Here is a 26,057-nt window from a genome sequence, read left to right on the forward strand (position 1 = left end):
CAGTATTACTTTGATTCCTAAACCAGACAGAGACCCAGTAAAAAAAGAGAACTACAGGCCAATATCCCTGATGAATACGGATGCCAAAATTCTCAATAAGATACTAGCAAATCGAATTCAACGGCATATAAAAAGAATTGTTCACCATGATCAAGTGGGATTCATTCCTGGGATGCAGGGCTGGTTCAACATTCGCAAATCAATCAACGTGATACATCACATTAACAAAAAAAAAGCGAAAAACCACATGATCCTGTCAATCGATGCAGAAAAGGCCTTTGACAAAATCCAGCACCCTTTCTTAATAAAAACCCTTGAGAAAGTCGGGATAGAAGAACATACTTAAAGATCATAAAAGCCATTTATGAAAAGCCCACAGCGAACATCATCCTCAACGGGGAAAAACTGAGAGCTTTTTCCCTGAGATCAGGAACACGACAGGGATGCCCACTCTCACCACTGTTGTTTAACATAGTTCTGGAAGTTCTAGCATCAGCAATCAGACAACAAAAGGAAATCAAAGGCATCCAAATTGGCAAAGATGAAGTCAAGCTTTCGCTTTTTGCAGATGACATGATATTATACATGGAAAATCCGACAGACTCCACCAAAAGTCTGCTAGAACTGATACATGAATTCAGCAAAGTTGCAGGATACAAAATCAATGTACAGAAATCAGTTGCATTCTTATACACTAACAATGAAGTAACAGAAAGACAAATAAGGAAACTGATCCCATTCACAATTGCACCAAGAAGCATAAAATACCTAGGAATCAATCTAACCAAAGATGTAAAGGATCTGTATGCTGAAAAGTATCGAAAGCTTATGAAGGTAATTGAAGAAGATTTAAAGAAATGGAAAGACATTCCCTGCTCATGGATTGGAAGAATAAATATTGTCAAAATGTCAATACTACCCAAAGCTATCTACACATTCAATGCAATCCCAATCAAAATTGCACCAGCATTCTTCTCGAAAGTAGAACAAGCAATCCTAAAATTCCTATGGAACCACAAAAGGCCCCGAATAGCCAAAGTAATTTTGAAGAAGAAGACCAAAGCAGGAGGCATCACAATCCCAGACTTTAGCCTCTACTACAAAGCTGTCATCATCAAGACAGCATGGTATTGGCACAAAAACAGACACATAGACCAATGGAATAGAATAGAAACCCCAGAACTAGACCCACAAACGTATGGCCAACTCATCTTTGACAAAGCAGGAAAGAACATCCAATGGAAAAAAGACAGTCTCTTTAACAAATGGTGCTGGGAGAACTGGACAGCAACATGCAGAAGGTTGAAACTAGACCACTTTCTCACCCCATTCACAAAAATAAACTCAAAATGGATAAAGGACCTGAATGTGAGACAGGAAACCATCAAAACCTTAGAGGAGAAAGCAGGAAAAGACCTCTCTGACCTCAGCCGTAGCAATCTCTTACTCGACACATCCCCAAAGGCAAGGGAATTAAAAGCAAAAGTGAATTACTAGGACCTTATGAAGATAAAAAGCTTCTGCACAGCAAAGGAAACAACCAACAAAACCAAAAGGCAACCAACAGAATGGGAAAAGATATTTGCAAATGACATATCGGACAAAGGGCTAGTATCCAAAATCTATAAAGAGCTCACCAAACTCCACACCCGAAAAGCAAATAACCCAGTGAAGAAATGGGCAGACAACATGAATAGACACTTCTCTAAAGAAGACATCCGGATGGCCAACAGGCACATGAAAAGATGTTCAGCGTCGCTCCTTATCAGGGAAATACAAATCAAAACCACACTCAGATATCACCTCACGCCAGTCAGAGTGGCCAAAATGAACAAATCAGGAGACTATAGATGCTGGAGAGGATGTGGAGAAACGGGAACCCTCTTGCACTGTTGGTGGGAATGCAAATTGGTGCAGCCGCTCTGGAAAGCAGTGTGGAGGTTCCTCAGAAAATTAAAAGTAGACCTACCCTATGACCCAGCAATAGCACTGCTAGGAATTTATCCAAGGGACACAGGAGTACTGATGCATAGGGGCACTTGTACCCCAATGTTCATAGCAGCACTCTCAACAATAGCCAAATTATGGAAAGAGCCTAAATGTCCATCAACTGATGAATGGATAAAGAAATTGTGGTTTATATACACTATGGAATACTACGTGGCAATGAGAAAAAATGAAATATGGTCTTTTGTAGCAACGTGGATGGAACTGGAGAGTGTGATGCTAAGTGAAATAAGCCATACAGAGAAAGACAGATACCATATGGTTTCACTGTTATGTGGATCCTGAGAAACTTAACAGGAACCCATGGGGGAGGGGAAGGAAAAAAAAAAAAAGAGGTTAGAGTGGGAGAGAGCCAAAGCATAAGAGACTGTTGAGAACTGAGAGCAAACTGAGGGTTGATGGGGGGTGGGAGGGAGGAGAGGGTGGGTGATGGGTATTGAGGAGGGCACCTTTTGGGATGAGCACTGGGTGTTGTATGGAAACCAATTTGACAATAAATTTCATAAAAAAAAAAAGAATGTTTTCTGATAAAAAATAAAATAAAATTATAAACCAATAACAAAAGAGAGTTTCAGAAATTCACAAATATATGAAAATTAAACAATGCAGTGTAAATAATCGGCCAAAGAAGAAAACATAAGGGAAATGACAATATATAAAATGAATTGAAATGAAAAGATAACATGCCAAAATTAATGAATTCAATGAAAGCAGTGCTTAGAGGGAAGTTTACTACTGTAAATGCTATGTTAAAAACAAGATCTCAAATAAATAGTGTAACATCTTAAAATGCAAAAAAAGAGAGAGCAAACTAAGAACAAAGAAAGCAGGAAAAAAATGATAAAGATTAGAACAGAAATGAATGAAGTAGGGGCACCTGGCTGGCTCAGTCAGAGGAACATGCAACTCTTGATCTCAGGGTTATGAGTTCGAGCCCCACACTGGGTATAGAGATTACTTAAATAAATGAAGTAGAAAATAGAAAACAAAACAAAACAAAATGAACAAAACAAATCTTGGTCCCCTGGAAAGATCAACAAATCAATAAACCCTTTAATAAACTAACCAAGATAAAAAAGAAAGAGGGCTAAAATTATGAAAATCAAGAATGAAAGGAGAGACAATTCTATTGAAATAAAGACAATTTATTGAATCATCTTAACTGAAATTAATTTTATTGAAATAAAGATTATTAGAGAATACTACAAAAAATTGTATGCCAACAAATTGACTAACACAGATGAAATGAAGATATTACTAGAAAGATACAAACCTCCAGAACTAATTCAGAAAGTAAGTAGAAAATCTGAATAGACCTATAACAAGTAAAGAGATTGAATCAGTAGAATAATAATAATAATAATAATAATAATAATAATAATAATTTCCTACAAAGAAAGTTCCAGGAACACATGGCTTTACTAGGGAATTTTACTAAATGTTTAAAGAAGAACTAATGCCAATTATTTACAAACTCCTCCAAAAAAAAAAAAAAGATAAGCGAATAATTTCGAATTCATTTTATGAAAATATTATTACCCTGATAATAAAAGAAGAATAAGATAGTACAAAAAGAAAACTAAAGACCAATATCTCTTATGAATATAAAGGTAAAATCTGAACAAAATACTAGCAAATCAAATCCAGCAATATATAAAAAGGATTATACCCCATAGTGAAGTGAGATTTATCCCAGGAATGTAAGGTTGGTTCAACAAACAAGAATCAATCAATGTAATATAGCAGTTTAATGAATAAAAGAAAAAAAAAAACAGATGGTGATCTGCATTTGACAAAATCCAACAAGCTTCCATGATAAAAATACCAGGACTAAATAGAAACTTCCTCAACCTGATAATAGATATTTATGAAAAACCCACAGCTGGTGGTGAGAGACTGAAAGCTTCCTCCCTAAGATCAGGAAAAATGTCAGCTGTCACCACTACTAGTCAACATTGTAGTGGATGTTCTAGTTGGGGCAATTAGACAAGAAAAAGAAATAAAAGGCATTCAGATTGAAAGGAAGATGTTTGCTTTTCTCAGGTAATATTATCTTGTATAAAGAAAATTCCAAAAAACACACAAAATATTAGAGCTAATAAATGAATTCATCAAGAATGTAGTAAATAGATCAACATATAAATATTAATTATATTTCTATAATAATAGCAATGAATACTTCAAAATGAATTTAAGGAAAAAAAACTCAATCTGCAAAAGCATCAAAAAGAATCAAATATTTAGGGGGTAATATTAACAAAAGAACTGTATGCCTTATATGTTGAAAACTATAAAACAGAACTGAAAGAAATTAAAGGACAACTAAATAAATGTAGAGACATCTTGTGTTGATGAATTTAAAGACTTAATATTGTTAACATCAACGGTACCCACATTGATCTACAGATTCAACATATCAAAATACCCAGCTAGCACTCTTCCTGAAATTGACAAAGTGATTCAAAAATTTATATGGAACTGCAAATGTCATAGAATAGCCAAAACTATCTTGAAAATGAAGGACACATTTGGAGGACTCATACTTCCCAATTTCTAACCTTACTACAAAGATATATTAATCTAGATACTGTGGTAGTTGCATAAGGATAGACATATAGTTCAGTAGAATGTAACTAAGAGTCCAGATAGAAATTCATATAAGGATATATAAGGATAAAAAGACAACTCTATGGAGAAAGACATTCTTTCACAAATGGTGCTAGGACAGCAGGATATCTGCATGTAAAAGAATGAAATTGGGACCCCGCCTCACATCATACACAAAAATCAATGCAAAATGGATTACAGACCCAAATATAACAGCTGTACCTACAAAATTCTTAGAAGAAACCATAGGTGCAAATCTTTGTAACCTAGGATTAGGATTTTTAGATAGGACACCAGAGCTAGCAATAAGAGGGGAAGAAAAGATAACAATGGACTTCATCAAAATTAAAGATTTTGTTCTTTAATGGACACCACCAAAAAGATATATAATAGGTTAAGATGTTTGCAAATCATATATCTGATAAGAGACTTGTATCCAGAAGTCATAAAGAACACATACAAGTCAAAAATAAAAACAGGAATAATCCAATTAAAACATGGACAAATATTATGAATAGTCATTTATCTATAGAAGATGTACATGTATAGAAGATGTACCACATGAAAAAATGCACGACATTGTCAGCCATTAGCAAAATCCTAAGTAAAACCACAATGAAATACCATTTCATACCAACTAGGATGAGGCTAACAATAATAATAATAATAATAATAACAATAATTGATAATAAAGTAACAGATAATGTGTTGGCAAGGATGTGGAGAAATTTGAGCTCTCATATACTTCTGATGAGAATGTAAAACAATGCAGTATCTATAGAAACACTTTATCATTCCCACAGGAAGTTAAACATGGACTTACCATATAACCCAGCAATTATGATTTATCTAGAAAATTGAATGAAGTACTGATACATACTAAAACATGGATTTAACCTTGAACACATGATGCTAAATGAGAAAGGATCCAGATAAAAAGGCCACATAAAGTTGTTCCATTTATATAAAGTGTTCAGAATTGATAAATCCATAGAGACAGAAAGTATTTTAGTGGTTGCCTGAGTCTGAGAAGAGGGGGAATTGGGAGTAAGTGCTAATGGGTACAAGGTATCTTTTCAAGATGATGAAAATTCTCTGGAATTAGTGATGTTTGCATGACTTTTTAAATAAAGATACTAAAATCAATTGAATTGCACGCTTACAAAGGATGAATATTATGGTACATGAAATTTATATAGACAGAGATATACAGATATATCTATATCTATGAAAGGAAGGAAGGAAGGAAGGAAGGAAGGAAGGAAGGAAGGAAGGAAGGAAGGAAGGAAGGAAGGAAGAGAAGAAAAAAAAAGTCTTAGCTTGCCTTTTGTTGCCAATAATTCTTAGTCTATGGGAGAGGAGTCAGAAAAGGAAATCAAGAGTGTGCTGTAAATTGTAGCACAAATGATTTAATTTAAAAGCATGGAAAGGTCTTTAGGGGTGCCTGGGTGGCTCAGTTGGTTAAGCATTTGACTTCAGCTCAGGCCATGATCTTCTGGTTCCTGGGTTTGAGCCCTGCGTCAGGCTCTGTTCTGACAGCTTGGAGCCTGAAGCCTGCTTTGGATTCTGTGTTTCCCTCTATCTTCTCTCCTTCCCCTGCTTGTGCTGTCTCTCTCTCTCTCAAAAATAAATAAACATTAAACAAAATTAGAAAAAAAAAAAAAGAAAAGGTCTTTAAAGACTCCAAGTCACTGATGAAGGCAGGTCTACCTACATTACGTCCTAATAACAATCTCATACCTTTGTAAGGTATGTTAACATTAGTAAATCCCTTCCCATACGTGGTCTTACAACATACCCATGAAGTAGCAAGGACAAATAACATTAACATCTTTGCAGAAGCAGAATTCTAGAGAGCTTCAGTGACGTCTCTGGGGTCAATGCTAGCTTTCTTTTTTTCAGTGGTGGTTTTACTTTGCCATGATGCATGTAGAAAGCAGATTCTTTTCTAAAAGGAAATGAACTCTAACTCTTCCCAATTTCTAATCTTATTCATTGTATTCTGTCACCCATTTTCTTTTCACATGTGACAGCAAGATTCTATTATCTGCAGTGCCATGGAGTGAGATTGCAAAATAGTCCTTTGAAACTGCATTCCCAGTATTTCAAAATGGAACCTTGAGAGTAGGCAGATCCACACTCAGTTCCCCCCCCTTCACTTTTCTATCACTCCATTGTGTCATTACCATATTAAAACATCCAGCAGTGCATAAAATGTAATAGATCATTATAAAGTGAAAGAATAGGGGGCACCTGGGTGGCTCAGTCAGTTAAGCGTCAGACTCTTGATCTTGGCTCAGGTCATGATCTCACAGTTCATGAGATCAAGCCTGGCATAAGGCTCTGCACTGACAGCATGGAGCCTGCTTGGGATTCTTTCCCTCTCTCTGCCCTTCCCCCTCTCATGCTCTCTCTCCTTCTCTCTCAAAATAAGTAAATAAACTTTAAAAAAATTAATAGATAGGGGTGCCTGAGTGGCTCAGTCAGTTGAGTGACCGACTTCGGCTCAGGTCATGATCTCACGGTTTATGAGTTGGAGCCCTGCATTGGGCTCTGTGCTGACAGCTCAGAGCCTGGAGCTTGCTTCTGATTCTGTGTCTCCCTCTTTCTCTGCCCCTCCCCCACTCATGCTCTGTCTCTCTGTCTCAGAAATAAATAAACATCAAAAAAAAATAAAAAAAAATAATAGATATCTTCCTCATTACATTGTGAAAAAGACAAGGATGAAGCTTATTCATTTTTGTCATTCCAGACTAGAATGAATGGAAGAAAATCTCAATATACATTAGTTGAATGCATAAATGAATAAATTATTAATTTTTAAATTTTTTTGTTGGCCAAGAGAGCTCCCTGTAATGTGCTTCTTAAAGAATCAGCCCAGGTCCTAGACAATCATAAGGTTTTGATAGTTTCCTAATGAAGAGTAATATCTTTCAGGAATGAAAAGAATCAACAAAGACAGCACCATCATTTTACAAACTTTAAGTCTCATTCCTTCCCTCCATAATGGCTGTTTGAAATCTTGGTTCCCCTTCAGTCTCAATGAGTTTGGTGAGGCTGCTCTGTGGAATACTGGCTTAGAGCCCCAAGATAATGGATAGAATGGGTCATGGGAGGTCAGAGGACAAAGCTTACCTTACTGCCACCTCATTGCCAGCCCACCACAGCCACTACTGACCCTGGCAGTTTGGGCATAAAGAGAAAAAAGAAAAGAAAAGGACCTTGGAATCAGTTTCACAAGGTTCATTTGTTAGGCAAGAATGCTCAGCACAAAGCAAATATATTAAAGGCAGAGAAACTGCTCTATTGGGGAAAACATAAAATTTTGAGGGTGATGGAATTGAAAAAGCCAATGTATTTATAAATTACAACAAATAAATTCATTCCAGTAATATCACTTCTACAATGTGCATACAGCTTAGGAAACTGCCCTGTTGCCAAATGCCAGATAAAATCTATGTCTGCTGGGAATTAAAAACACTAGGCAAAGAATCAAGAGATTTGTCTTAGAGCAAGTTTTGTTTTTTCTATAAACCCTGCAACGTATCTGCACAGGATTTTAGCAACCTTGCAACTGAGGCTGAAAGCTGAGCTCTAATGGGAAGGCACTCTTCATGGCCTTTCTTGGGCATTTTCTGGCTACTGCTCACTTGCTGGGAGACAGTATATCCATAAATAAAATTATATATCTGCTTATCCCTGTATCATGCAAAAGTGGTTGGACATATTGTCAATTTGTAGGCTATATTTGTAATAAACTATTGGAGGGTGGTAATTTCACTTTGAGAAACCCTGAATCAGAGGTAATCATTTTGATGTAACTGCACATTGGTGGAGATATGCTTGATGATCTTGTACACAGAAAACATGCAAGTGAAGAAGAATAAGAAGAAAGAATAAGGAAGGAAGGAAGGAAGGAAGGAAGGAAGGAAGGAAGGAAGGAAGGAAGGGAGGGAGGGAGGGAGGGAGGAAGGAAGGAAGGAAGGAAGGAAGGAAGGAAGGAAGGGGAGATGCAAGCCATGAAGTGATTTTCAAATAAGGCTGTTTCCCATATAGGCAACTCTTTACAAAAGGTTCCAGGGTGGTCAGAGGCAAGTATTTATTTAACAACAGCCATGATTTTCCAGAACAATGGTAATGAGATCCCCTAGAAAATAGAAACTAATACTCATTTGATGCTTTGAAATTTATACAGTGATATTATAAGCAGTAGTTCCTTTGGTTTTTCAGCCACTGTATTATCTCCAATTTATAGATGAAGAAAGTAAGGCTTAGAGAAATCAAATGAATTTCCTAAGGCCTTCTCAACCACATCCTAGCTGCTTTAAAATCTCTGAACCTAATCAGAGGAAGGCTTATCTGCAGGACCTATGGTCTGTACATATTCCCTGATGTGAGTCACCAAACTCTGGATTATATTTCCTACAATAGTTAGAGTCTCTTTGAGGCAATACATCAATCACATTCTGCTCCAAAAAGGGATCAGATTAGTCACTAGTATTCCTAGCATCATAGGTGTCAAATGCTCACAGCATCACATAAGGGCTTGCTGTAGAAAGTGACTTTCCTCTTATTGGGTATGTGTGTTAAGTTTTTGGCATTACCCTAGGACCCCTTGGCAGCATAGTGGGTGGGTTAATAAACATGAAGAATGGTTATAAGTAAAGATTTGGCCAAGTTGATATGGCTAAAGGAGAATCACCTTATGGGAAGATCTAATGCCCAAAGAAAGCTCTTTATTGTTTGATCTCTGGTTCCAAGGAACAGATTCTTTATTTTGTATAGTGTACACCCAGTTTGTTCTTCTTCAGTATTTACTAATATGCATTTTGATGAATAATAACTCATCTCTTTTGTTTTTGTGGGAACCCAAAGAATGTGATCTAAACTTACACTCCGGGTGAAGAGGGCAAGAACAGTGGGTGGTAGCACTAGGTAGCACTCAGAAAGAGAAAATAAGTCTCAATGTGGACGAAAAAATAAAAAAAAACCTGGGGGATAGAACTAGAAAATGCAGTTTGAATTCTTACAGAGCCCCTCTATCCTCAAAATACAGAGGGTTCCATGTTCTACTGTAACTTGGGGAGCCTTTTTTCCATGTGGAATTTACAGCTCTTCAATAGATTTTGCAGTCTCCACCTAAACAAGAAAACTGGAGTATCTGGAAGCCGCAACCCCCAAAGCATGTCAGTGAAATCAACCAATAAGTTAATACAGCCACCTGCCTCACTCTAATTCCTCAAATGTACCAAGATGGCCTCTATCACACATTAGTAGTTGTAATCCTGTGTGATGGCTGGTGTGAACTTACTTCTATGTGCTGAGTCTGCCATGCTGTCCTGAGTTCTCCTGCCCTGCTGGTTTTCTCATGTCCAAAGTCCTCATGATTTTCTAATGTTCATTGACACTAATTTTGACTTGGATGTCCCCTCATGCCATCACCCCTACAATTTTATATGATGTCAGCTGTTGGGTTTCCTCAGAACTCACTCATTTCTCCCTCATATAAAGTGATCTCATTGCTACTGTTTTACACACAAACCTAACACAATTCCAAGTCCTGTTAAGTGAAGCATGTTTATCTCTCTCTACAACTCTTCTTCTGCTTCCCTTTTCCCCTTCTGCTCTTTCATCCTGCCAAATGCTCAATGCCTTCATTTGACTCTTGGCTTCTCAGAGCTTGCCACTTTGATCCTTAATCTAAGCCTTCTTATTTCGGGTAACAGATAACAGAACCTGTTCTGAATCCCCTATGCCTTTCAAAATTTATGAGACTGGTGTTTTGTGCCTTCAGAGTCCTGCCAATGGATATACTGACAACCTAATTCCCAATAGTATTTTCTGAGAATGGTTGAATGTGTCCCAGAAAGTCAAGTCTTCCAAAACAATTCCACATATGGTGGGGGGTATCAGACACTGTGACAGATCATGCATGGCAAGATACTTTCAAACAGAGGGGACTTTAATAAATTCCTAATACATAACACATGATTTTGGATGTATATATAGCCACCTGCCTCCTTCCAATTCCTTCAATGTGTCTACCATTCCTAAAGATCTTCCCATTATATGCTCCCACCCCCAATGCCTGCTTTTGACTCAGATAAATGTGTCTACCACACCACTGGTACAAATGGACCCCAAGGAAATTTTAAAAAGAAAAAAAAATAATGTGCATGAATACAACCTAAGTACATGTAAGCAATCTAAATATCTAACAATAGATGCATAAGAAAAAAAAAACTACCAATTATGCAAGCATGAAGGCAAGACGTAAAATAATGACATATATTTTGGTCAGTTGTTGTGTGAAGGTGGTGGGCATTTAAAAAGCCATTAGTAGAAAATATAAATCTCCAGACAGATGATGTAATTTCACATGTTTAACATTGTAGGGTGGCACCCATGAGGCACAATTTAATCCAAAAGAGGTTTCCAATGCATCTACAATAAAATCATGGTTTCATCAAAATGAACCTTCCACTAAGGAAATCAGTTTAGCAGAGGGAAAAATATGGGTAAGTACATTGCTGAAGTAAAGCAAGAAATCGAAAGAACCACAAGAGAGGGAGTCATGAAGTGCTGTTGGAACACAGAAGGGTGGGAATATCTTTTGATGGAGTGGAAGCCTCATGGAGGAGGCATTTGAATGAGACCTTGAAGGATATCGAGATGTGGAGAAAAAGCACTTGTAGCAGAGGGAGTAGCCTGAGTAAAGGTGAGGAAGAAGAAAGTGTGGGCATGAAATAGGATAACAGAATAGTTTAACTATATTGCAAGCACAGCCTCCTGCAGTGTTTTAATATTTTTGGGTGCAAAACAAATACTGATCATCCATTTTAGGAATAGAATGAAAAACTGAACATAAATCACCAAGCTGAAATAAAATTACATAACATTTTTTGGGGGGGGCTTTGATTTAAATCAATTAGTTTCTCCATAATTCTTAATAACATTGTTTCTTCTGGCCTTTGATTTAAACCAATCAGTTGCTGCATAATCTGTTCCATGTTTTACTTACCTCTTTCAGGACACTTATTAGAGCAGTATTTAATGTTTGTTTCTGCATTGTTATCCCCCACTAAACTTCAAGATCTTTGAAAAGGACTGTGTCTCATTCATCACTGAGTTTCCAGTATCAAGCAGAATGCCTGGAATATGCTTGCCTCACTGTGTGCTGATTTGCGCTTCTGCTGGACTCAGATGTTTTACTCATCTCTCTCTCCCCAGCTCTTAGCACAAGGCCTGACATATAATAGAAACTGAATGTATGTTGAACATAGATGAATTAGTTACCTTACTTCTTTCTTAGTCCTCTGTGCCTCAGTTTCTTTATTTGCAAGTATCTACTACCTCATAGGGGTATTGTAAAGATTACGTAAGCACTTAGTGGTGTAGTGCTTAACACAGAGAAAATGTTCAGTAAATATGAACTGCTATGATTATCATCATTATTATTGTTTTCTGTTGTTCATAAGGCTTCCAGAACTGCTTATGGGGGTAGGCCCCTCAAACTGTGCTGGCCTTGATCAGGGTTGTCTTTGGGCACAGAGCAGGGGTGCTATCCCTGTAGACTTTTTTCTCACCTGTCCACCACACTGCTTCTGCTGTACTTAGATATTCTGTGCAGTATTAAAACCATAGCTGACTTCGGAGGGCACGTCCACCAGGCTACAAGCTCCCTGACAACAGGGTAAACTCACACTCATCTCTGGGCCTACACAGGGCCTGAAATAATACTTGTTGAAAAAAATGAATGAATAAAAGCTATTCGCCTCCATACCTTCTTCCTTGCCACTAGACTATGAGAATACAAATGCTAAAATCTAGTTCCCTGTAACTAGGAGACAGGGTCCAGGGAGCTCTGTGCTGCTTACCATTGCTCTAGCTAATTCCTTTTGGGTTTTTGGTACTGAGGAGTTTACACATCTACAAAACTGTCATATTTTGAATCATGTGTGAAATATGCCATCTGTATGAAAATAATTACTATCAAATTATATATGTAAATAGCAACAGGTGAATTATTTAATTCACACTAGCATTTCTAACAGTGAAATCATGGGACCCCTGGAAATATTGTATAATTTGATATAGGGCTGATTTCTCATTCATGCAACAGGAGGCATTTTCCACATTGTCTAGTTCACTTTATTTTTGAAAGTCTGGCACTATGCAAGGAAACTTCCAGTTGCCTTATGTCATGTAATTCTTACAACTTCTCTGGAAGTGGTCATCATTATCTCCATTTTATAGGTGAGAAAATTAAATTTCAGGGAGGAGATGTCATTTTCCCATGGGTACACAGTTAACAAATGTACGTAAATCAAGTATTTTACCCCTATAACAATAGGGATTCTAGGTAGAGAGCATTCTAGTATCTTTGTAGGGCTCTTAGATAGATGAGAAATCATCCCATATATTTTTTGTTTTCTACATCTATTTCTGCTCCAATGTAACCAGAATATGAACCTAAATTTGCTGGTTAGTCCTCATCAAGTTGCAAAAACAACAAAGAAGAATGTTTTCTAAGTAACATGGGCTACAGAGGAGTTTCTGGGGAGTCATGGAGGCTACACAGATAGTATGGACGAAGAGGCCATTGTAGGACAGTGGGAAGCAGGAGGCCTGTCAAATGCAGATAAAGGACCAACCCTGTCTGTATTCAGAAGCCTAGCAGAACTAAGGGACCTAAATAACTGGATACCCACCTACTAATGGGTCCTAGGGGCCCTCGGCAGGGTATTAACCATCTCCCCCATACATAGAATTTTGGACAAGATATGAAGGGGATTCAAGTAGGAGTTAGAGATAAGCAGTATGCTACACATTAGATTTGGCTGGCTCATTTTTAAAAGGATCAACATTGGAGAGTGAATGGGGGTAGAGGGATGTACAGCCAATCTATGGGAAGCAGAATGAATTCCAGTATATCACTAGTGTTCTATTTTAAACACAGTGGAGTCATAGCTCATACTAAGACATTATCCTGTTTTTGAAAGAAATGCCTCTTACCCCCCAAAACAAATGAACAAACAAACAGTAACACTACAACCAAACCACACTCCTACAAGAAGTCCAAAACATCAATGATATACAAAGCAAAACTCTATATAAAAGACAACCTGGTTTGGTTTCAAAAAAACATCCATCTGTATTCCGGAAAAGAAGGCTTAAAATGTATTTACACAGGTGCTGGCTCAGATTTATGACCTTTTCCCTCCCTGGCCTGTGGCTATGGACCTGAATTTACCAGGGAGGTCAGACAAGTCTTGAGGATGAAGACACACAGATAGCTCTAACACCTTCAAGTCCAAAGCCTGGAATCCAGGAGAAGCAATAAACCATGTGCTTGTTGTGGAGTGTTACACACAGTGCCCAGAGAGGCAAAGAAGGAAAAGGAAGAGGCTGACTTTTGACATATTCTTATACAAATACTACTGACCCTTAATTAACACTGAAAAGATGTGTGTGTGCGTGTGTGTGTGTGTGTGTGTGTGTGTGTGTGTGTGTGTGTCTGAGAAACTTACATTAATCAGGGACTAACACAAATACCATTTCCCATCTTCCCTTTCTGCTGACCCTGGGGACACCATAAGTATATGTGTGCCAATGATTAAGGCTTCACTCCAGAAGGAACCAAAACTTACTGGGCACCAGGAGCTGTGTTACACATCATTTAGTTCTTACAATAGCCATTTGAGCTATTACTCTCCTCACAGAAGCACAGAGAAGACTTGGGACTGAACTTGGGTCTGCCTATTTCCCTTGGCTGATGCATATAAAGTGAACCACTGGCAAATAGATACATCTGGAGTATCCATAAAATTTCAGAGATTTATTGTTAAATATTTAGACTGTTACAGATTTACTGCTGAATTCTTCAAAACCATATAGTCCAACCACTTTATTATTCAGATGGAAGTTTCTAGGGGCAAAGACAGAATGAGACATGCCTAAGGCCACATGGTGAGACAATGACAGGACCAGAACCCTTTTGGTGCTCTTGTTTCACCACCTAGACAACAGCCTGCTTCCAAAAAGCCAAGAGATTAGAGTAAGACAGGAATGCACAGTTCGGCATCGGGTGGGGCAGGCACAAAAGGCTGACTGATGGCTGGTCAAGGGACCTGCTGCATGTGATAAGGGGAACTCACCCCCCTCTGCACTCCATAATATTCCTCAAACAAGCCTCTAGCTTTCATGCAGACTTGCCTTTTGTTTCTCTTTTCCCTCTTCCTGAAGTTCCCTTCCTACCTTTTTTGCATCTAGCAAATTATTATGCATCCCTCAAGACCTAAATCAACCCTTAACTTTTCTGTGAAGCTTTCTCAAACTTTCCAGGTAAAATAACTCATTCTCTTATTCCGTATGCACAGAGGATTGAGTACTTACTTCTAGTACAGCACTTACCTCACTCTGTTATGTTGAGAACGCTGTCATATTCACTCCACAGCCACTAACTAGTTGCAAGACTTTGGGCAAGTCACTTTAACTCTTCTGTGCCTTGGTTCCTCTTGCAAAGTGGGGGCAATAATAATACCTATATCATAGGGTTGTTGTGAGGATTGAATGAGAAAATGTCTATAAAGCAATATTGGGTATACTGAGTGCCCAATAAATAACTTTTTTACTATCTCTCATCCAAGTCCCTGGTAGAGATCTGGCGTACACATTAAGTAAGTACCTATGAATAAATGGACACCATGTGGGGAAAGTGTCAGTTGTCAGCCATTTTGGATATCTCTGTAGTTAGGATACTCCTCTGAGGGTCCATAAATTCCTTATCAAACACTAGACTAGACTAGTGGTCTATAGTCTTTTCTGTGTTATATTACCTCTCAAAATCACATGAAAGTTATGAAACACTCCCTAAAAAATCCATACACATTTATACACACAAAACCTTGCAAGAGTTTTCATACCATAAAATGTCTCATAGAGCCCTTCTATCATAGACTAACATTAATCATTCCCTTGCTAAAGGGAAAAACATAAAGTTACAGAAGTAGAAGGGACTCACAAAAGCTGAGTACTTTCTGGAAGCCAAGGGCTGTTCTAAATGTTTATTATTCTGCCTTACATAATTCTTGAGTGTTTCAAGGTAACAATCTCTGTGGCTCTGTTAATTGGCTTTGAGGCTAGAGGATCCCTCAGGCAAGAAACAAGAAATCTCTAGGAAGCCCTAATATCTGCCAGTTATAGGTTCTGTGAACCTGGAAGAGTCATTTCCTCTTTCTGAGCCTCAGTTTCCTTATCCATAATATATCTTGGCCAGATTTTTAGGTTTCTAAGTTTCCTTTCTTCAAGGTTCAACAGATTAGCATTTTAAGAACCTGTGATTCCAAGCACTGCAAGTCTTTTAAGTCTTTTTATTAAACAGCTCATGGCTGAGTTAGCTGTCCAGAAAGTAAAAGAGCTTGTACTATGGAGCTGTAGGAATGTATTTATATCTAACTTATAGAACTGTGAGAGGCCCATTCTCCAGGGCACACAAGCAGATACCACAATGAAATCAAGGTCCATCCATGTTATGATGCATCCCAGGAGGAAAAGGAAGATCAAAATTTTAAAACACTGATAGAGGACAAGACTTTGTGGCTTTTAACCTCTGTCCTAAAATACAGTATTTTCTGTTTTTGACATCAAAGAGGAGGAAAATAAATTTCTCTTACTCCTGGCCCCATGGAAAACATTCTGTGGTACACTTTGAGAAGTCTCAAAGCCAAGGGTCAAGGAACCAGGGATCTACCATTTGTATGTATATGCTTTGTCTCTGAGCATTTCCGTTAGCTTGGTAATGAGCAAAATTCTCTTGATAAAAGGTGTTAAAGTATGCTTTCTGTACTGTGCATGTGTGATGAGAGTGAATGAAGAGCTGCTAATGCTGATTTTATCAGAATCAGAATTTTCCCTATGAAGAGTAGGAGATGGTGGAAGGACTATGGCTCACATGTCCCCAGCTCTACCTAATGAAGAAACTGCTCTTTTCACCACCAACTCTTTTAAATATTTGGGGCTTTCTTAGGAAGACAAGCTCCTTCAAATTAGTGCTACTCAGTGTCTCCTTGGTTTCTCCCCACAGTACTTATGTCTTTCTTAACTTCTGTCATCTCTTCACTGTTGGCTTTCTTATTTGCCTAGACATAACAACCTTTTCTTTCTACTTTGGGTTAGTATGTTTATATATTTGAGGGGAAGCTATACTATAGCAGAGTGACTGTTACCTTTGAACTCAGAACACCTGGGTTCAAATTCCAGCTATTCCATTTACTACATGTTGATTAACTGTCAAAGCCTCAGTTTGCTTATGTGGAAAATGAGAAGGATAACTTTGCTTTCTGTCTCAGATGGCTTTGAAGTTCAAATGGGCAGTGGATATAGTGGCCCTGCATTCACTGAAGAGCTTTAAAGATGTCCAGGATTATGATCACCAAGCTCCTTGAGGCAAGCTCTGTACCTTGAGTATGTGATCCCAACACCCCACATGTAGTAAGCACCCTGTAAATGTTTACTGGCTGAATGAATGAGCAGATTACTACCAGGCCTGTTCTAGGCACTGGTCTGTCAGGAGGCTATGGTGATTCCACTGGGGTGCCTCAGGAATAGCAACAAAGACTGGAAGCAAAGGGACTGAGAATTCTAATCTTTATTCCCTTTATAAAGAGACATTCACCTCTAAATATCAGTTTCTTCTTTTTTAAATTCATTTTTGAGAGAGAGTGCAAACAGGGGAGAAGCAGAGAGAGAGGAGGACAGAGCATCCAATGTGAGCTCTGCGCTGACAGAAGACAGCCTAATCTGGGGTGCAAATTCAGGAACCATGAGATCATGACCTGAGCCAAAGTCAGAAGCTCAGCTGACTGAGCCACCCAGATGCCCCTCAGTTTTCTCTTTTGTATAGGAGGAAGTTTCCTCTTCTGTACCCTCTTCTGCACACCTGCCTACTTAGAATTCTGAAAGCAGCTGCCTATCCATGAAAAGGAGCATGAAAACACCTGAACGATAGGTTCCAGAAGTATGCACACATAGCTGTTATAACTGAAGAGACTGTTTTCTGAAATAATGGCTCATCACAGATTTGGTCATTTTGAAGCATAGTGTGTTTCTTCCTATGGGACTAGAGCCCATAGAAGTAAGAAATAACTCCTACCTTTGAAGAAAAAGTGGTTCTAATGTTTGCCTTTGCAATAGCAGCCAAATGCAAAAATCTACTACACATAGTTTCACAATTACCAAGAGATTCTGTGGAGGACTGAAAAAATGTTCTAGCTTCAATACATGGGCTTTAAAAATGTAACATATTGGGAAACAGTAACACAAAGTGGAAGCATGCAATGGACTAGGAAGATTTTGGAAGTGACATAACTTCCTGTTAATCATTGCTTTCATAAAATGTGCATGCTATAAATAAGCAGGCACAGGGCACTGTATAGCAGCAATGGCAAATTCCTGGCTCCCAAATTGGGCACTAATGAGAGATGCAAGTGGGTATCAACTGCAATGGGTTATAGAGCTAAATTATTTATTCTGAAGGCCTGTGATCTAGTCTTGTGGGGACAGCAAGAATTATGCCAGCAAATGTGTAAAGACAAAGAATCATGGGGAAATATATGGCCATAACTCAGCTGACCACCTTGGCCCTGTTTTCTATCAGACAGAAAGTTTTTCCATAACACTTAGTACCAGAAAGTCTCTAAAGTCCTTCCTCTTTACCATCTGTGGTATATGTGGCATCCAGCAAAACTCATTCATGTAGATTTCATAGTCATCCACATATTTATGGTGCCAAAGTCTAGAGAACATATGAAATATTTTCAATTTCTCTGGGTATTGCAAAGGAGAGTGATCTACTAGATCATTAGAAAAAAATGTATTCTCTTCTAGCATTCCTAGATTAACTTACTTTTTTCCTGTTTAGTAAAAATGCTCAATACCTAGAGGCCACCAGATCCGGTATTTTGGAAAACCAAGATGTGCAAACTCTGGCCACTCAGAAGAATGTTTAAAATTAGATGAACTAGAGAGTTAATAAAATACTAGAACATTGGAAAGAGTTAAATTTAGTCTGCAGACTTGTAAGCACATAAGTGACCATCTAAAGCAAGAGTCAAAAATTACAGTCCACAAGCCAAATCCACTGTGCCACTTGTTTCTGTGTGGCTTAAGAGCTGAGGATGATTTTTAGATTTTAAATGGCTCAAAAAAATCAAAACAAAAATAGTGCTGAATGGCATGTGAAAATTAAATGAATTTCAATTTCAGTGCCCATAAAATTTTATTGTAATACAGCCACACCCATTAGCTTACAAATTGTCTAGGACTGCTTTCAGGCTACAAATGCAGAGTTGAATAGTCGAGTAACAGGCCATATGGCCTACAAAGCCCAAAATATTTACTACCTGGTCCTTTATAGAAAAAGTTTGCTGACCTCAGATCTAAAGCCTGGCTTTGACATTTAGAAAAACCAGAGACAGATAAAAGATAAGAGGAACTTTGTGAGAAGATATCCAGGATCAGTGCAATCAGGATCAGTCAACTCTTTGGCCAAAGATACCTGATCAAGGCTCTGGTGACGCTGCAAGCAGATCCTTCTAACATAGCTAATTTGCCCCCGGGAAATGTTACTGAAAAAGCGAGGGAGTCAAGAGGACACTGAAAGGCACAAAAAAACTCTCTGCAAGTCTCCAAACAAGAAGTTAACATTCAATTCCACATGAGTTGAGGTGTGAAAGAGTGGATTTAAAGGACAGAAAGAGTTCAATGAGAGTTCACTTCCATTTCTTCCCTCACAAAAACCTGGGGTGAGAGACAGAATCAAAGCCATACTTATATAAAATTTGCCAGGAATACTAAGTTGGGACATATTGTAAACATCACCGAGGATGGTGTAATTCTTTGAGTCCAGAATGTAAACTACAGTTTCAATTTTATGATGTGTACCAAACAGCACTCCATGTGTACAAAACAAATGGATGTACAATCTCCAATGTTTTACTAGAAAATGTCTGAAAAATAGTAAATTCTTGAGCACACAGTGTACATAATGAACTAATTAACCCTCTTTGAAACATGATGTGGTAAATATGGGGATTTATATCCTGATTTTCCAGATGAGAAAATGGAAAAGAAAGGAAGTTAACCAACTATGGTCACAATGCTGGGGAAAGGAGGAATCTCAGAGTCCTGAATTTTAACCTAGCCCATCCATAGTGCACTTTCCCAGATGGCTATATCATCTGAAAATTGATTTTTAAAAGAATGGGAGATAGGGTTCACTATCTGTTAAGAAGGCAAAACCAAAAGTGCATATAGGTATAAATGGATGTTTGTTTGGTCCAATAATAGTTTTGATAATGACGATGCTTTGAATTTGTAGAATCGTCATAAACATCTACACTGGAAGGGTATATTAAAAATATCTAGTTTAAGTCCCTTATTTTACAGAGAAAATTGAAGTCCAAAGAGGAAAATTAATTATCCAAAGACAGACAACTAAAACTCCTTTGAGCTTCTACTCCTGTGTATGGGCATCACCTTCCTTTGACTTCCTTGCCTTTTAGATAGCATTCAGTATGCCTTCCCCTGTAACCTCGCTGTTCATCCCACCACCCCACTCCTCATACCTGTTTCTAGCCCACAGATCTTCCCCCAACTGCATGTGTGTGTATATATGCACATGTGCGCGCACACACACACACACACACACACACACACACACACATACACACACTTTCACTGAGCTTTCAACAACCAAAAATCTTTTAGTGATTTTAGCCCCATGGACTACCACCATTATTTTTTTTAATCTCAAAATATGAAGATGCTTCCCTGACTAGCCTAATCCTCACCCCAAACTCCCAGAATTACTGACAATGAGAAAATATGAGGCTCTCTCTTCCTCCTCAATAGGAAAATCTGGCTAGATTACAACTGACTCTGTGCTGAGCCTTGCACCAACGACAGCATTAAAGCCTCATGCTTTATGATCTACCAAAGCTAGAAATGGATTTCTGTCTGACATGCCAGGCTTTTAAGTCTTGTACCTGTGCCCAGTCCAGAGATTTCTGAAACCATGAATAAAGTGGTAATCAACACTGAATACTCAGTCTGACTTGACTGACAACAACAAACAAATGAGGAAAAGAAAGATTTGTGCTCCACTTTCTCCAAGACAGGTGGAATTCCAAGTTTTAATAAAGCAGATTCAGAATCACTTTCATAAAGGCCATTTGGGCAATAAGGACACATTGTAAAAGTGGGGAAAAATCGGAATCAATAAATGTTTCCTGTGGATAATAAGACAGCCCCCCGCCTTCAAACAGAGATAATGACAGTAGTAAACTCAAGTCACCAAGTTTTTCAGAGGGGAGGAAGAAAGAAAATGCCATTTTTTGCTTTCTTTTCTGTCTGTGTGTGTGTGTTTATACCATCTTCTCCTATCCCTCAAAGGGCTCAGGACTGGAACCTGGGGTTCATATTCCAAAGGAACCAAGGGGATCCACAGCTTTGTAAGAAATCCATTTGTGATTTTTTTGTATGTCAAAGAGTCAAGAGTATTTGGCCCCATGAGCCCACGGAGGCTCATTTTCTCAAAGAAAATATTACCAAGTTTCCATAACTTAAATTATTCTAAGGTCTAGAGCATTTTAAGACCTTGCTGGATTTCCAAGTGTTCTGCAAGTTGAGTGATTACCCCTCTCTGCTTCCTTGCTCTCAAATAGTCCAAGATACACACCATAGCACAGCTCCTCCCAGGAATCCCTGCCAGCTGCCATTCTGCCTTCCTTCCTCCTTCACCTCTAACTTCTGAACAAAGCTTCCATGTGGAATACGTTATGACAGCAAAATATTCCCTTTTACAATGTTTGATTACTTTCCCTGTTTTCAAAAAATAACAGTATTGTGACCCAGATCTATAAAACCAGAGGCAGCATCAAATACAATGTAATCTATTTGACTTGTATTTGCTTGTTCAGTTGCTTATTTGAACTCTTTCCCCATATCTGATATGACTGCTATTACTGTGCTGCCTGGGCTTTCTGACACACAGTCTTTAGATAGGTGCCCTGGTTTATTCTCTGCTCTACAGACAAGGCCTACTGGATGATGGGGTAGAGGGAGGAAGCAGAATCCACTGGGGAAGTTGGGGTGAGATGATCTGAAGTCATTGGGGGCTATTCCTTGCTTTCTTATCTGACAGCTATCCTTGTGTAAGTACTCTTAAGAAAAGCAGGCACTGCTCTCTGTGTTTCTTTCCAAACTGCCTAGGTCTAAGTACTGGGGCCCTGCACATCAAACTGTCCCAGTACAAGCAGTAGCAATAGGCCACTTGGGGGTATGGAAGGAACATGCAGCATATTTTCAGTAATACTAAATTCTAGCTGTCTCGTTGTTGCTTTGGGGACTGGAAGAAAACAAAATAATGACTTTCTGTTTTATAAGTATTCCTGCCACCTGGCTAAAATGATGAGAAGGCAATAATCATTCCAAATGGCTACCAATGCAAAAACTAGTAAAGGGTACCTGCTTTGCACCTTTTGTCTAGAAGCCAAAAGCTCTCTGATGCTTCTGTTGTCCTCTGGTGGGTGCTATAACATTTCTGGTGAAAGGTGTGGCTTATATACCTGCCACTTTTAGGAGTGTCCTCAGGGTTTATAGCCCTTACATAAGGAAAGGCTGCCTGTTTGGGTTCTGACTTGGAACTCAATACTTCTAGGCTAAAGAAAGAGAAGGATAGGTCTTGGAAGGAAGTATTTCCTTTGTGGAAAGTGAAGGCAGGAGTAGATACTGGTGTTTGGCAACTGGGTGTGCCCCCAGAGCAGAGTATGTCAGTGTCCCTTTGTGAAAACAAGCTCTTAGGACAGGATGGGGAAGGCAGTGGATGAATAGGAGGTTTGAGCCCAGGTTGATTGGGAAGGAAGGAGTCACTAGCATATATAGGAGGTCTGGAAATGGGAGTTCTTGCTGTAGGATGTAGGCTGAGCACCTCTGGTAGTGGATCAGACATGAACTGTTCTAAGCTAAATAGGACTAAGAAGTCAGGGGCTTGAGCCAAATATAAGATGAAACTTAGCTTGGGGTGCTGGACCAATGGACAGATCCTGAAGGCAAGTCTATGGAAAAAACAAAAGTGTTTCATCACTCTGGATCCCTACTTATATAGGGGCTATTAATTCAAAGAGGTCTCAAAAAGGCAGCAGCAGAAGGGAGCAGGTGCACAGACTGATGGTCTGCTTTGTTTCTGGGGCTGAGGCCAGGGAGACTTTGTGAAGGAACATTCCTTCACATATTCACTACAGAGAATGGGTTAGGGACTCAGTTGGGGTTTCTCCACTTCTGACTTCTCTAATAAAGACAATTTTTCCATCACTATGCAACAAAGTGGAACACAAACAGGGAAGAAATTAAATCTTTTCAAATAATTAATTTTCTTTTATTTGTAGGACCCTTCCAAGCTGTAAGCACCAGATGGGACCACCTTCACTGAATACATTGCCTGTACTACCAAGGCTGCTGAAGCCAGGGGACCAGCAAGTATGAAAACTTGTTTCTTTAGGCTCTTAGGTTCTTTGAGAGGGTCCCACCAGCGACTCTAACTTTGAAATGATAAAATCCTGGGCTCTGGAAGATTGGTGTATCTCTATATAAGATAAAGAAGAAATGGAGGTAGAAGTGAGTGTGCAAGACCCCTTACCTTCAGCAGCTCTTTTAAAGAACACTTTGCAGCTTCCACAAGTGAGAGCTCCATAGTGACAGCCAGAAGCTTCATCACCGCAGATCAGGCAGGTCTTCTGGGGCGGAAAGTAATAGTCAATGGGTAAGACATGGTCCCTGGAAGTCTCCAAACTGGAAAGACACAGAAGAAACAATGCAACACATGTCAGTGCCTAGCAGAAATAAGAGGATAGAAGTCTGAGGTCTTTAGGAGCAAATTTACATGTGTAAATTATTATTATTTAGAAAACAAGATTATTTCTTGCTTCACTGAGTCAGTGTGAAGCTGATTTTTCTGCTACTTCTAGTGATGACGTCTGTGGGGTTTCCTGTCATGTGGACAAGCCTTTTTAGATCCTGCTAAGGAATTCAAGAAGTTCTCTGGGATCAGCCAGTCTCATGGGCTATGTTTACATGAGGGATAGATGAAGACAGAAACCTGAGTGCTGAGGTTAAGGTATCTAACTTAAAATGGTGGTCAGGAAACAATTTTAGAGCAATTAAATGGTATCAACCCAGCTATATGGCCTTACCTTATCCAAAGGGAGATCTATGGCCAAAAGAGACTAAGCAACAAAGCAGTTTGGTATCCTTTGTTCTAGTTCTCTAAGCCTCACTTTCACCTGTAAATAGGAATAGTATTGCCCATCCTACTGAGCTCTATTGTGAGTGGCAGCATAAATTATATAAAAAGATAAAAAGCCTTTAAAATGAATACACAAGTGAGGGATCATGATTAGTGTTATCATACCAGCCTTCTTTGGTCTTCTCCCCCGCCATTCCCTCACTTTCCTTAGTCATCTCTCTAGATCATGTAGACAACCCCTCACCTCCATTCTGCAATATAAAATAGCAAAATCCTTACACCTGAGGTTCTTGTTGGGAAATGACACACAGTGATGCTGGAAATTTCTCAGGCTACCATCCCAACACTTGGCCATTAAAATACCCATAGGGTCTTTAGGATAGGATGGATCTTCAGGAGTCATCTAGTCTAAACTTCTTATCTCTAAGAAGATCTGTACCTGAGTCCTTTCAGATGGATATGAAGGAGAGGGTCAGAAAGCCAATCCTAAAACCTTAATAGAAGTAAAATTCTGAGTCTCCTGTAGTAATTAATTCAAGTTTAAACAAATAAAATATGGTTCTTACTAATCAAAAGTCAAATTATTTTTCTCTCCTATACCCTATGTCTAAGCATTAAAAAAAAAATGATGTCCTGGGTTAATCTGCCTCAGGTAGATGATAATTCCCCATATTCTCATCCACAGGAATGTAGCCATATTTTTTTTTCTGAGCACTTCTCCCTTACTAAGGAAGGAAGGAAGGAAAATAAGTCTTAATGGCAGTCTGTTTGTTGTGTTGGGTGATTTCTACATGTCAAAACAACTCTGAGAAACATTTTTTTTTTTTGGTCTTGATTACATCAAATGAAGAAACTCACATTCAGAGAGGTAAAGTCCAAAGTGATTTGACAACAAGCCCAGGACTAACTGGCTCCAAATCCAACATAGTTTCCATTACATTATTATCTTTCTGCTACTCTCTTACTTTCTACACACATGGCTCTATCAAGCTCAGCATAGTTATCAGAATCCAAAAAAGCATGAAATGTTATCTTCCCATCAATAACCAGGGATCAGCCCTGGCAAGGGCAAGAGCAAAGAATATTTTTGCTTAGGCTATACTTGACAAGCACTTTACCTCTAAGACACAAATATTAGCCTTTATTCATGTCCCAAGTACTGCAGAAATCACTAAAAAAATTCAGCTTATATGTAAACCCAGCAGCTGGCTATCTTTTCTCCCCCAAAAGATCTCACTTTCCTACCTTGACTGGAAAGCCAGCAGGAGTCTGCCTATCAAACCAGGATTAGCAGGACTGCCAGTTCCACAGGAAAATAGCTCACTTCCCATATATAAATGGGCTAAATGCTAAGAACATCATCCCTTTGGCTAAAATTTTCATTTCCTTGGGTAAAGAATGTGTCCCTATCCTCATTCATAAAATAAGGAGAAGCTGCAGAAGTTTTTTTTGTTTGTTTGTTTTTACAAGTGTCTTCAACCTTTTCTCTCTTTTTTTTGACTTCTGAAACTAATGCAAGCCATTCAAATAAAAGCAAGGCCATTTCATGTATATCATCTCATTTAATCTTCCTCCAAACCCTGCCAAATAGCTCTGTATCATCTGTATATCATAGTAGAGGAAACTGATGTTCAGGAAAATTAAACTTGTTCAAGACCACTCATGTCATAAATGGGAATGCCAGATTCCATCCTAGGTAAGTCTGCCTCCAAAATGCTGGTTCATAATCCATGACTAATCATGTTATAAAATTGAAGGTTGATATTAGATAGATGTATTCAACTCAATTCCTAGCACTTGGCCTTACAAACCTCGCAAAGGATTAGGTTCTGGGGACATTGTGATAATCAATATATTATTCTTGCCTCTAAGAAATTTACTATCTAGTACAGAAGAAATACAGGAATCAAGGAACTGTAACACAACATAGTAGATGATATAGTAAGGCAGAGTGCAGATTGCTACAGATAAGGAAGCACCTAAAAGACAAGAATGATTTTTGAAAGGCATAAAGGTATATTTGGATAAATGAGATGACAATTATAATTATAGTAATTTTATCATATAATTGGAAAATAAATATTAGATATACAACATGAAAACCTGAATAAATAAGAGGTATTCTTGAAAAGAGACTTTA

General features: G+C 38.5%; 1 protein-coding gene across 3 annotated transcripts in view; it reads right to left on the reverse strand.

Annotated features, from left to right (window-relative positions):
* AR (androgen receptor) overlaps window positions 1-26,057 on the reverse strand; it is a 201,341-nt gene that overhangs the window by 59,797 nt on the left and 115,487 nt on the right. For all 3 annotated transcript variants that reach the window (XM_040466963.1, XM_040466964.1, XM_040466962.1), the window contains exon 2: window positions 23,312-23,463. In XM_040466963.1, the coding sequence (XP_040322897.1) occupies window positions 23,312-23,463 (152 nt within the window). The remainder of the gene's footprint in view (window positions 1-23,311; window positions 23,464-26,057) is intronic.

This window comes from Herpailurus yagouaroundi, unplaced genomic scaffold (assembly GCF_014898765.1).
Source record: "Herpailurus yagouaroundi ecotype Mexico unplaced genomic scaffold, PumYag 67073, whole genome shotgun sequence".
In the NCBI taxonomy this organism is placed as follows: domain Eukaryota; kingdom Metazoa; phylum Chordata; class Mammalia; order Carnivora; family Felidae; genus Herpailurus; species Herpailurus yagouaroundi.